The sequence below is a fragment of the Numida meleagris genome, chromosome 27 (assembly GCF_002078875.1).
Source record: "Numida meleagris isolate 19003 breed g44 Domestic line chromosome 27, NumMel1.0, whole genome shotgun sequence".
NCBI lineage: Eukaryota > Metazoa > Chordata > Aves > Galliformes > Numididae > Numida > Numida meleagris.
Window position 1 is genome coordinate 4,139,719 of NC_034435.1, and position 12,684 is coordinate 4,152,402.

General features: G+C 45.9%; 1 protein-coding gene and 1 long non-coding RNA gene across 7 annotated transcripts in view; one reads left to right on the forward strand and one right to left on the reverse strand.

The window, feature by feature from the left end:
- ARHGEF18 (Rho/Rac guanine nucleotide exchange factor 18) overlaps positions 1-12,684 on the reverse strand; it is a 47,993-nt gene that overhangs the window by 20,220 nt on the left and 15,089 nt on the right. For 3 of the 6 annotated variants that reach the window (XM_021378360.1, XM_021378359.1, XM_021378356.1), the window contains exons 11-12: positions 3,422-3,489; positions 1,850-1,913 (exon numbers count right to left, since the gene is read on the reverse strand). In XM_021378360.1, coding sequence (XP_021234035.1) covers positions 1,850-1,913; positions 3,422-3,489 — 132 coding nt within the window. Of the gene's footprint in view, positions 1-1,849; positions 1,914-3,421; positions 3,490-7,261; positions 7,497-12,684 lie in introns of those variants that run through there. The other 3 variants (XM_021378362.1, XM_021378361.1, XM_021378357.1) reach the window with 3 other exon arrangements.
- LOC110388773 lies at positions 3,497-10,496 on the forward strand. The gene is made up of 2 exons (XR_002432979.1): positions 3,497-6,977; positions 10,395-10,496. It is a non-coding gene; the product is annotated as an uncharacterized LOC110388773 (long non-coding RNA).

Here is a 12,684-nt window from a genome sequence, read left to right on the forward strand (position 1 = left end):
CTGCTGATTGCCTCCCCCCCCCCACACTTGTTTTCCTCAACCAAGCACAGGGCAATCAAGGCATTCCCGTTTCCATTCATAAAACAGGTTTTTCCACATTTCTTCATATCCCGTACTCTCCACCTGAGAGCCTCTGATCTCAGTTTCCCTGAAACAGTTCTCTAGAGCTGTATGAGAGCTTCAGAGAAGGTTTCACCAGTAACATGTAATGCAAATATCACCACACCTTTTACCCATTGGAAATAGCTCTCCCAATAGCTGTTCAAGTTTGAAATATTTTGTATAAGCATACAGCTCATTCTCAGCCTACAACAAACCAAGTAAACAGAGATATATTTTCCCATCCACCATCCAAGCAATGAGTTTAAGCCCATCATCCCAAAAAAGCAGAATAAATGAATATTGGTAAGACTGGCAAGAGAATTTCTTGAACAAGAGCTTAATAATAAATGCTAGCCCATTTCCATTTGAGGAAGCATTGAAATCAGCCACCACATTCTCTTTCTGCGCTTCCAAGCCAAGAACATAAGAGTTTTATTTCACAATGGCAGGTCAAATCTAAACAGCTCCCGAGGAAAACATGGGGGAGGGCACAATGTGAATCTTTCTTAAAACGTGCTCCTCTTTTACACTGATACAATCCCTTTGGCTTCTTTTGCTGGGGCTGCAGCCTGCAGTGGGTAACGACACAGTCCATGCTATCAGCTGTTCCTCTAACTTCCATCTTCTTCTGACTACAGAAAATAAGCAGTGGCTGCCTAGCAAAGTCTGCACCAACAAAAAGCCATTTTCTGAGTTCAATTAGCACTGTCTGCACACTGCTGAGAGTCTGTATCGATCGCTGCTAACCTGCTGCATCAGACCAGACTGTGTACCACAGAGCTGTTCCAACGAGCCCTACAGACAGCGTCTCCTGTTTTCTTTATTCCTTCTTGTTTCCCATTTTAGTCTCCGTTCTTTTCCCTAAATGCACAAAACCATTTTTGACCATGCAATCAACCACTCATCTCATAATAATTATTCCCCTTGTGCTACCTGTTGGTAAGAATTGCTTCACGAAGTACAGTTTGAAACTCAAGCTAAATGATACCTAATAAAAGTATTTGTAGAAATCAAAGTAATACCCAGACATTCAACTCAATTGTGTTTCTTATACCCATCAAAGCAAACAGACCAACTGCACAGCAGAACATAATTCTGTTCTAGTTACAGTGAGTCATCTGAGAGTCCAAGAAGCAATTCTGTTAATGCATATCTCGTAACTTCTACCATTTAAAATGCCATTTCAATCTTACAGCTGCAACTACAATGGTCTTTTCCAGTAGCAGAAAGCTACTTCAAAGCCTGTGCTGCAACAGAGCTTTCTTGCTTCTCATTTTTGCTCCCAGATCCCCTTTCCCACTTCATTTCAACAAAGATTTCTGTCCAGACCATTAGCGCTAGCTCGGCTTAGAGATTTCTAGCAAGCACTAGCTGCAGGCAAGTTTTAAATAGACAATTATGAAAATCTGATGTAAAACAAAGTTCACAGTTCTAGTCTTTTCAGAGGCCAGAGAATAGACAATCAATGAGAAACTAGCTTATTGATCCCTTTTCACCATGATATTTTGAGGTTACACAGCAAGAAGGTATAAAGAAAAATAAAAAGATAAAAAGATAAAAACACACAGGAGATTGCCAGGAGCCTCTAAGCCATTCCCAGCAGAAAAAAAAATGAAGCCATCTTATTAAAAGAGACCTTCTCTATACTTCAATAACACACTGTGTATAGCCTCTAAAACATATTAGAGAAAAAAAATACAATTGAACAGATGAGTCTTGAGCACAGAAATCACTCTTTAGTACAAACCTGGGGAAATGCACTGGGACGAACTTTGTGCAGGTCCAGAAGGTCTGTGCTGCAAATCTTTCTGCTATAGGAAAAAGGACAATAGTCTTACACATACAGACCGAACTTTCAGTCTAAAATAAATCAGATTTTTGCTGGCATATAACAGAAAGCAGTATTCAGAGGTCTATATAATTTGACACAATAACAGCTCTGACTTCTCCATGTTCCAGAAGAACAGCACATAGACATGAATCCCATATATAAAAGTTCTATCAAAAATAAACTAAACTGAAGTAAAAATGAAGTTACAGCTGAATTAAAGCTATGACCATAAGAAATGTATCCAATAAAACCATACTCTTCAGGAAGACAGTCTTCACCTACACTTTACTGCAGCTTAGCTTAAAGCAGTACTAACTACACTAACACTAACCCAAGTCAATGTCAGGCGTCAACCAAAATAAGATTGTCCAAAACCTACGCCTTTGCTATCTGCACAACTTTCTAATTCTTACCACACTAGGACATTGCAATTCACTGAGACTCCATTTATCTAAGACACAGACAAATTAAGTAATGAAGTTTGTAACAAATGGCTTTTGGGGAGTCTTGCTTTTCACCTCTGGCTCCATTCTCCGTATCATTTTGTGCCACCATTCTCCCTTTGTTCTCTTCAGGAGCAATTTGCAAGGGGTGATTCAAGCATGAAAGCTTGGGAGATAGTAAAGAGTGGCAATTAAAGTAGCAGGGCAAGTGAATTTTTATGTTTAAAATGAAAACGCACAAGGCCTGGAATAGTTTGAAAATATACATGTTAAAATAAGCCCACAAAAACAACCCAAGAACATTTCTACACTCGAAATCACCAAGGCTGACAACACTTCCTCTAAGCCCAGCAGCCCAGATTTCTGCTGTTCTGCTCTCTTTTCCTCCTCACAGTACTCCTAACCTGCTATCAGGCTCTGAAATCACTGACAGTTGCAAGTTCAAACAAACCAAACCCCCAAGTATAAGGCAGTTATAAGAAGGAGGAAGTGATTTTTAAAACCAATACCAGAAACGAAAAAAAAAGAGATACTATCTGAGACCAACCCGTGACTTCATATGCAATCACAAGCACCCCAGTGACACATAGAAACTGAACAGCTTGGCAAGACTTATCACAGGTCAAAAATGAAATCACTTATTCTGCATTGCTCAGCTTATAAGTAATATGCAACTGTCACAACCAAATTCCTCTGTGCCCCTCACTCTGTCCTCCGTTTTGAGATGGGACAACTCAGTAAAATACAGTCACATAAAAATCAGAAGTACGAAATAATTCAATTATGGTTAAAAAAAGCATTGGGTTTGAGCATTCTTTTAAGTGCTAGCTCTGACAGACACGAGCAACGTCAAACAGTTTTCAGAGCAACAAACTGTTTCACTCTTCACTACTTACATAAATTACTGCAATGACAGGTGAGTGACTAGTTGATGTCTTAAAGATGTATGGCAGGATTCTGCACTAACATAACTCAGTACACTTACACCAACTTAATCTTACTGTCAAGCACTGTTATTTGTAACAGAACACATTACAAAACCCACCTTGGGTCTGATGCTGCTGCATTCAGCCAGCAAACTCTTGCAGTTCTTATGGACGTTCACTGCACAATCTGGAACACACACAAAAAAGTCTTAATTATTCTTGTCACTCCCATCTAGAGAAAGAAAGAGAAAGCCATAAAAGATCTTTACATTTTGGAACAGATGCAGATTAACCTGGGGTGTTTCAGTGAGCATCCTTATGCATGTGCTGGTTGTGATTCCATGCCATGGTTGGAAGGGACCTTAAAGATCACCCCGTGTTCTCCATAACCACAGTCAATCTCTGAGACCACCAGCAAAATGCAGCAAGCCCTTCCTCTTGGTAGGAAGGAGCAAACTGTAGGGCTAAATCAGCACACAAAAGGAAACCAAAAAATCCTTCCCTGTGTCACACTGGGTTGGATTCCGCCTGGTTTCCACCTGGGTTCCATCAGGGCACAACCAGCACTGCTGGGGGGTGAGGGGGGGCTCACCCAGCCCTGCCCTGCCCCACACATCACTGCTGCTGCCGAGACCCACGTCGTCCAGCCAGGATTGGGTCATACTCCATTCCAAACGCGCCTCATCAAACTTAAACCAGACACTGATACTCTCTGCCATTTACCTCTATTCAGTGATTACGTTCAATTCTTTCCCATTAATGATTAGTGGCTGCATTAACAGTAAGTAGCTCTTCCTCAGAACTTTGGGTACCGGGTTAAGCTAACTGTAAAGGGATTTTAACTTAAAAATATATTTCAGCTTTAAAACCACACACTCGTTCAGCTAAAGACAGGACCCTGTATCACTCAGCTGCTATTTTTCATTCGATCAAGTGACATACCTAACAGCACTGTGCACTGGTTTCCTATGCTGCTAAAAGATTCTTCACACAACAGGAGAGAACATACTAGAAAACAGGGAAACACTGCAGAAAAGCCTCAGAAAACTGCAGATAAACGCGAGGGCTTGGTTCTGAAAGAGATTATTTGAAATGCTGGGAACTTACTGATTTCCAAGGGGCGTTATTTTTGCCCCCAAAACAGAACCAAATTTTGAGAACTGGCAGAAGAATCGGACTGTTTTATAAGCACACTTCTTTCTGTAAAATGTATTTCATCTTTCCCACTTTTGCTGAACCAAATGCACCCCAAGCAAGGATGAGAACAAGCCTTTGGATACTACTGAGATGGATTTCCTTCTTCTGCACACAAGGGCTCCTTGCATTCTTTATTCTTTTGGACAGCCTCTCTGAACAGAGGACTGGAGAGCAGCAGGAGCCAAGAAAGCAACAAAGAAGAATGAGGGACACAGAAAAAGGGAAGTCACAGGAAACCAAAAGGGTTGAGACAAATATGAAAGGGTCACTATTTACTAACAATAGATACCTAACATCAGAAAATGGTGTTTGGGGTCCTTCTCATATTGTATGAGGAAAAAAACCCAAATCAAACATCCAGCCCCAGCCAGCAAAGAAACATTCATGACCAAGAGGATCATAAACATCATTAATGGTCCTGTTTATGATCAAGGATAACGAGATAGATATCTGGTAGAATAATAATATTAAAAAACAAACAAAAATCTTCCCCTATCAGTGAGATGCTTTCCCAAGGGCTCCCAGAAACCAGCGTGCAAGGAGTCACATAAGAGCGTGACACTGGACAACACATGACAGAGCCCAAAAAGCACAGCACTGATTCCAGTACACACAAGGGCAGCGAGCAGCTGAAGAAGGGCACACGAACACATTTTCTCCCCAGCTGCAATGCCAGTGTCTGATCCACAACACGGTCATGTCCCATAAGCGCCTTCCAGAATTGGATTCCAGGACAAATCTATGACTCACCAAATATTATGAGTATTATGACCCTGACCTTTGGTCTGGAACGGTACTGCCCAACAAAAGAACTCTTAAAAGGTCATTTGCAGACAGTCCCAACTAATGCTTAGATATAAAATTTAACTACTGATGGCTTCTTCCCCCTCAAGTATATATCATTTTGGTGTTTTTAAATGATAGATTAAAAAACCCTTTAAAACACTCAAGTTCAGAGAAGGACATTTTTAATACTGTTTCTAATGACACAAGGAGTTCACATACTGCTTTAATGCTAAGGATATCTCCACTATTTATTAAATCCAACCAGCTGAAGAGAGCTGTGGACAAGAGAGCTTCCTGGTGAAAAGCATGTTTTTATGTTTTCAGATGTCTGACACTTCAGAGATCAAAGAGAACCTCATCCTTACCCCACACAAGGTTATTAACCTTTCCTGAACTGACAAAGAAAACATTTAGATCAGAACAACTCGGATGTGAATGATTAACACAGAATATAAAACCTGAATTTAAACAGAGATGCACAACACAGTGACAGAGAAACATCTCAAGTAGCTACAGTGTTCCAAAAGAAGCAGAGCAAGTCCATGATAAATCTCCTGAAGAAAGAGGAGGAGTTTCACTCGAACTTGAAGAAGTTTCTGTACTTGGCAAATCCAGCTCATGCACCTCCAGGAACTCGGAACAGATTTAACTTCATCCTGGTGGCTTCATGACCAGTGTTTGCTTATTTTGCTAACGTGCCTAATTGCGCAGCGGCAGAAACCAAATACTGGAAGAGTACACAGTGACAAGATACTTCACATTCTGAAACACCAGCAGTCCATGCCAGAAAGCAACAACACCAATTATATTCAGCTTCAGCTTCCCCCCTGCTCTCCCAAAGCGAGCTATCTTGCTGTATCTGGTTTTATTGTCAAAACATCACACAGTGTGCAGTGGGCTGGTGTCATATCCTCCACTGCAAGTCCTGGGGGCTTTCAGGTTTTCTTTAAGTACAGAATCCCAAACTGAAACAAATGAACAATGGGTGCTTCTCTTTTTAAGCAATACAAAATCAAATCAGTGTATTATATAAAAGAAACAACTTCCTTTTCAGTTCCATCACACTGAACCCTTCCCCCACTCTGTAGGTACACTACAGGACTGAGGCCGCAACGATGACAATCGTAAAAGGTATTTAAAGCATTTCATACGTAAACATTAGGTGGAACTTCAATACACCGTGTCAGATGGCTCCTGTTTGACAGCTGTACTTCACGGCTTTATTTTTATACCATGCCAAGGAGAATTTAACTATTGCCTTCGTAAACTTAGGAAGTCAAATCACAAAGCCTGCTGCAAAATTCTTTCAAAAGGAGTTACACCAAACAGCTGAGAAGGAACGGTTTCTTCTCTTAGTTTTACACAGAAAATGCAGAGACTACAGTAACAAAACCACAGAGGAGAGTCTTCAAACAACACTCAGCAATTCGGCTTGCTTATTGGGGAAGCAAATCCAAGCCCAGCATCAGACACCTTTTCTCCCCCCAGAGTTAAGGTATTTCACGTGCACCTGGGGCACATCTCTGCGCCGCAGCCCCAGAGCCCGCAGTGCTGCGTGTGAGCACACAGGGACCGGGCTCCATGGCCTGCACGCAGAGCTGCTCAGGCCCCAGCTGTGACACGAGAACCCCCTGCACGCGAGGCCGCAGCGGCCCACGGCACCAGCTCACCTCCATCCACAGAGGCTCTCAGGTAAGGGCTGCCCCACCACACGCTGCCTGAGCCCCAGGCTAAGCCCTGATCTGTAAGCCCCGCAGGATTTATCGCTAAAACGAAGAGCTCAGCCCAGCGCCAAGGCCGAAACCCGCGCTCTCCCCGCACTCCCGACCCTGCGTGACCCCCCCCGCCGGAGGCAGCCAGGCCTCCACGCCCGGCCCTGCGGGGAGGGGCTCGGGGCCAGGAAGGCCAGCCGGGGCCCGAGGGGCAGCACTGCGGGGAGCCGGGGCCCGGAAAACGCTGACAGCCCGATTTCTTACCAAACTCCCCGGGGAGCCGCCGGGTTGCACTCTCGGTCCCGCGAACGGTCGCCACAGAAACAGGAAACGCCCCTCCGCGTCCCGGAAGCAAAAAGGGGCGGAGGGCGCGCACCTGCGCATGCGCACTGCCGCCCCGCCGAGGGCAGGGCAGGGCAGGGCAGAGGAGGGGGGCAGAGGGCACAGTGTTCCTCAGGGGGAACCGGCCTCTGCCAGCTCTCATTTGGATGGTGAATCATAGAATAACAGAATATCCCGAGTTGGAAGGGATCCGGAAGGATCATCGAGTCCACCACCTGGCTCCACACAGCACTGCCCAGACCCCGTGCCTGAGAGAGCCCAAACGCTCCTGAGCTCTGGCAGCATCCCTGTCAGGAGCCAGGAGCCGCCCTGAGCTTCCCCTCAGCCTCCCCTGCTCCGGGCCAAACAAACCTCGGGCCCTCAGCCACTCCTTCCCGGGCGCAGAGTCCAGCACTTGCTCTTGTTAAGCTCCATACAACCTGTGATTACCCAGCTCTCTCATTTGTCTGGATCTCTGCAAGGATCTCTCTCCACCCTCGGCAGAGTCAACAGCTCCCAATTTTGGATTGTCAGCAAACTTGTTCGAAACACCTTCTAGACCTACATCCAAGTCATTCAGGAAAACATGAAAGAGAAACGGCCCTAAAACGGAGCCCTGAGGAACCACGCCATGTGGGTTTCCAGGGGACCTGCCTTCCATCAGCCCCTGCCTGCAGCACGAACAAAGACAACGGACCATTAATAGATGGCACACAGCACCCAGAGTGACAGCTTTAGCACAGCAATGTGTGTGTTTGTGCAGCGCCGGGACTATACTCTAAATACGGAGTTCATCATTAAAAGCCTGGCAGGATGTGCTGTTCAACACAATGTATTTGCAGCAACTTCTGCCAAGGTGTTGGGGTTGGGGTGGCAGTGCTCGCCTCCCAGTTGCCCTGCAAGCAACATGCCCTCACAGCAAAAGTAAAAGAGGCACTGCTTCACTGCCAGCAGCTTCATGCTCTGGCTTGTGTAACTAATTTGCTGGAAAAATGGTCCCCTGGTACTGATAGGGTCCATGGTTTGACCAGGTGCTAGTGCGGTGCCACCAAAGAAGACCTCTCTGGAGAGGAGAAATCAGAACACCTTATAACCTCCTCTCCCACCCAATCTGCTTTGCTCTGAGCGAACAGTGCTGAGCTCCATCACAAATTTATCATGCTTTAAGTTGTGCATGTCCAAGCTGCCTGTCAAGCCCGAAAATGCAACATGCACAATTAAAAAGCAAACCTTAAAACCCACCTTACAGCTTTCACACACTGCTTTGGAAGAACCTGACACCATTTTGGCCAGAAATGGGCTGAAATCCTACTGCCACGAGGCCAATATTGTCTCTAGTTTCCACATTGCAACCTACTCCATTGATTTTTTTTTTCATCTTATATTTGCAAGCTTTTCGGAAATGTTCCCTTTTGTTCTGCTGCTGTACAGGACTAAGTACAAAAAGATCCTGATTGTTTATCGGGGCCGCTCAGCTCTAAAGTAATACAGAGAAATAATCACTAAATAAAGCGGTTTGAGGGTAAACAGCTGGCTGCCACTTTGTGACAGATGAATCCTTGGACGCTTCAAACTTTGTGCTTTGCTATAATATTAAACTACAGCACTGCAGCTCACCCAGTGACAGCTTTCATGGAGAGAACATGCTGTGCTTGTGTGGCTGGCCTCAGGGCATCTCCACAGAATCAGTGCAAAATCTGGCATAGCAACCAGCTGAAATACTCCATGGCTTAGAGCTAAGGTTAGGGTTGCAATGAAGAGCTCCACAACAGCTTTCTAATACTGGGTAATTCTCTATAATAATAGAGATTTTCTTACAGAACGGGTAGCGAGTAGCTTGCTGTCACACAGCCTGCTGCACTTGTCAGGCCAGGTGTATGAGTTACTGAGGAAATGCAAGGAGCAGTGTGTTGGAAATGTTCCAGATAAAGGCAATTCTGTCCAGAAAGAAGAAAGTGAAAAGCAAAGAAGCACTGAGAACAACAGATTTTTCAGCTTCCTTTTCTAAAACCTCGATAGTTGCTGTGAGTATTCGGCAGGGCTAGCGGTACGTCTGCAGATTCCTAGTTCAGTGTTTCCTCTGAAACCAACCCTGCAGACCAGTTTCACAGTTGCTTTAGATCCTGCTTCATTGCCTTGTGACTACATTAACCCACAGCCTATCACAGTTGCTCTGGTTTTGCCTGTTTTATTTGGACTCCTGTCAGTAATCACTCATTCCAAGCAGGACTCCCAGTCCATTTATCACAGTCATCAAGTTACAGCAGCCAAACCTCCTTTTTTCCCCAGAACAGAAGCTTTTTGGCAGTTGTGTCTCTTTCCAGAAATGCAAAGTTTCAGGTTGCCTGCTGCTTTTCAGATTTCCCAGGGCTCTGTGCGGGCTGTGAGCAGCAATCTCACAATAGAAAATCAGCAACATCCTCTTGACTGTAAGGCAGACCTCTCCTTCCCATATTGGCTTATTGGTGCTGCCCTGGGAATTCTAAAAGCAGAAGTGTGTAGGTACAAGTGCAACATGAGAGCTGAATTTCACGCACTGCATTTCAAGCCCAGGCCAAGAACTGGCCTGACCAAAACCTACCAAGCAACTTCAGTAGCAACCGTAGGGTTGCTTTAGAAGACGACGGTTGATCTGACCTTGCCAAAGAGGACTGGGGCTTTCCCATAAGGTAATGAAGATGTAACGCTCAGTTGAAGAAGCTGTAGAAGTCCCACCTTTACCCCAGTGCTCACGCTCAGGTCACTAGGAGGGAAGCAATCCTGCCATCACAGCCTTGGCTCCCCTCCATGGCACAGCCTGCTTGGAAAGCTCCCTCCTGCCAGGGCTTTCCTGGGATCCATCTAACTCCCGCTACATAAACACTGGAAGCATGTTTATAAGAAAGGATTAATTTAGGCACAGAACCTTTTCCACTCTTGTCAGCAGAGGCTCAAAAGGAGCTTTCTTCATTTCCAGGTGAACAATAAACCCAGAGGCTCTCATCTCAAAGTTTATACAACAGTAAAGTTTGGGTGGCCGCAGCTGTTGAGATCCCAGGTACCATAAACATTGCTTTTTGTTCTTCATCCCTGCCAGACTCCTAACACCACGTCTGGGAGACTGAATCTGGAGCTCCCACCTGCACCGAGAGGCTTTGTGCTGTGGTGTGAGGGCAGCTGGGAGGAACTGGGAGGGAGAGGTAAGCGACTTACCCCGCACACAGCCACCCAGCCTGCCTACCTTCTTCATAGCTTGCATGCACGTTTCTAGCAGAAAGATGGCTCTGATTTAGAATTCCTCCTGCTATTACTTCATTACTTTGCTTAAAAAGAAGAGCCCTTGCTCCTCTGTCATATCCCAGTGGTAGCCACGGGGAGTGACAAGACCTCAGGCATGAGGGCGGCAGCTCGTTCCAGCCTTCCTCCCCCTGGCTTCAGCCCAGCCCTTTCTTTATTACTTTTCCTTCTATTTTCTTTCTCGGAACCCGGTTCGCTTTCCACCACACGGTGGTGCTGCAGTTAAAAATACCACGGAGATCACGTAAACAAGAGCACCTGACCGAGAGGTGGGCCAGGAGGTGGCTGCGGGCCAAAGCAGATAGCTGGGGAAATATCCCGAGGCTCTGGCAGCAGCTGCGGCTCAGCCCTGGGAGGGCGGCTCTCACTTCTGAGGGGCAGGCACATCACTCCAGCTGCACGGTGTGAAAAGCCCAAATCTTGCTTTTCCAGAGCCCTATCAGACTCATCAGGAGACCACGCACTGCTCCTGCCTGCAGTCACAGCAGCTGGAGATATCAGCTATCAACTCCGCTGCCCAGCAGCAGCTTGCAAAGGTTTCAGCCCAGCGTCATCCAGATATAGTCACTCTCGGGCTAACAGCTGTCATGCAACAAGTGCCCTATGCAGATCTGGCCGCAGACAGGGCATTAATTGTTAAGAGCATCACAGAACTCCACACAATTGCTCGGCCTTAGTTCAAGCCACCACAAGGGGAACACACAAAAATGAGCTCTGCTGCCCAGCCGCCCACGTTAGCTTGAGCAGCATAATCCCCGAGCAACCCAGAAAGCCAAAAGAGATGTCATAGTCCCAAACACAAAGCACTTCCTCAGTCACCATGGCGTTTTTCTGCTGAATGTTAATAACACTCAAGAACACGGATTCCTCATGGCAAGTCTAAGAAACAAGGTAAAGGCTAAAATAACTGACGTCCAGTCCCCGCGCACCATACTGCCATTTAGACAGAGAGCTCCAACCTGAGAGCTCCACAAGTGTTGTTGAGGGAAGGACCACTCACCCTGGCACTGACCCCTGAGTTCCCCAGAGCAGACAGATCACGGCTCCAAGCTCTCGCTGCAGCGCAGGTCGAGGACTATCTGCAGCTGCTCAGATTCAGGTACTTCTGGTAAAGCAGCATGCAGCACTGCCAACAGAGCCTCTGCTAAGAGGTTCCCCAGGCAGAAAGAACAAAGTGTAACTCTGCTTCCTCTCAAAATACTTGACTCCCCTCTAAATGTCCACAAAGCACAAAGCACTTGCTCTTACTCAGCTCTCTCCTTTCTACTTTCTGCTGTAACACCTCCAAAACGTTCACTAATGGGCTGTGGTTCTTTTCAGTTCTCCTCTGCCCTGAAGGGAGAGTGTGTTTCTCACAACACATGCCCAAAGGCAGCCAGTGCTTCTGCCCCAGGATGGTTTTACTGACCTTAAGAGCCTCTCAGAGTTCTTCACTGGAGCGCAAGAATTACTGGAGGATACAGGGTGGAGGAAGAGAGCAATTCTCTCATTTTCAAAAGATTTAATCTACCCACACGCAACCCCTCAGGAATTAAAATGTTCTTCAGTGCCCTGAGGACCTCCCCGAAGGGAAAGGGACTGGGTTTGTCCATCAGCTAAGGCCATGCAGCAAGGAAAAGCAGTGAAAAGACAGAGTCTCGTGCATGCCTGCAAAGGCACAGTTGCCATTCTCATGCATTGCATGCATCTGAAAAGCAGCATCCATGCAGATCCTGGGAGGCCCAACTGAACTGTTGTGTTAGTTGTTAAGGGTTTGGGTGCTCCAGGAATCCCACATGCACAGGGTAGGTGCTGAGCTGACTCATCACTGCATTAGTAAAAAAAAACAGCCTAAAAAACAGCTTCACTTGGGGAGCAGGGGCAAAACAGAGCTTTGTGAGAAAACAGCTTGTTAAAGTTGACCTAGAAGCCTCCTTTGGGGAAAGGGGCAGGAAATAATCAGGTGGCCAAAGATAACAAGGATAAAATATTACCCAGCAGGATTTAGTGCTCATTTAGACTATCTAGAGAATAACCAAGCCAGGCCAAGCAGCAGGGTGGGTAAATCAAGCCAGGCAGATAAGTGAAGCAGCCCACGAAACCCACAAGGC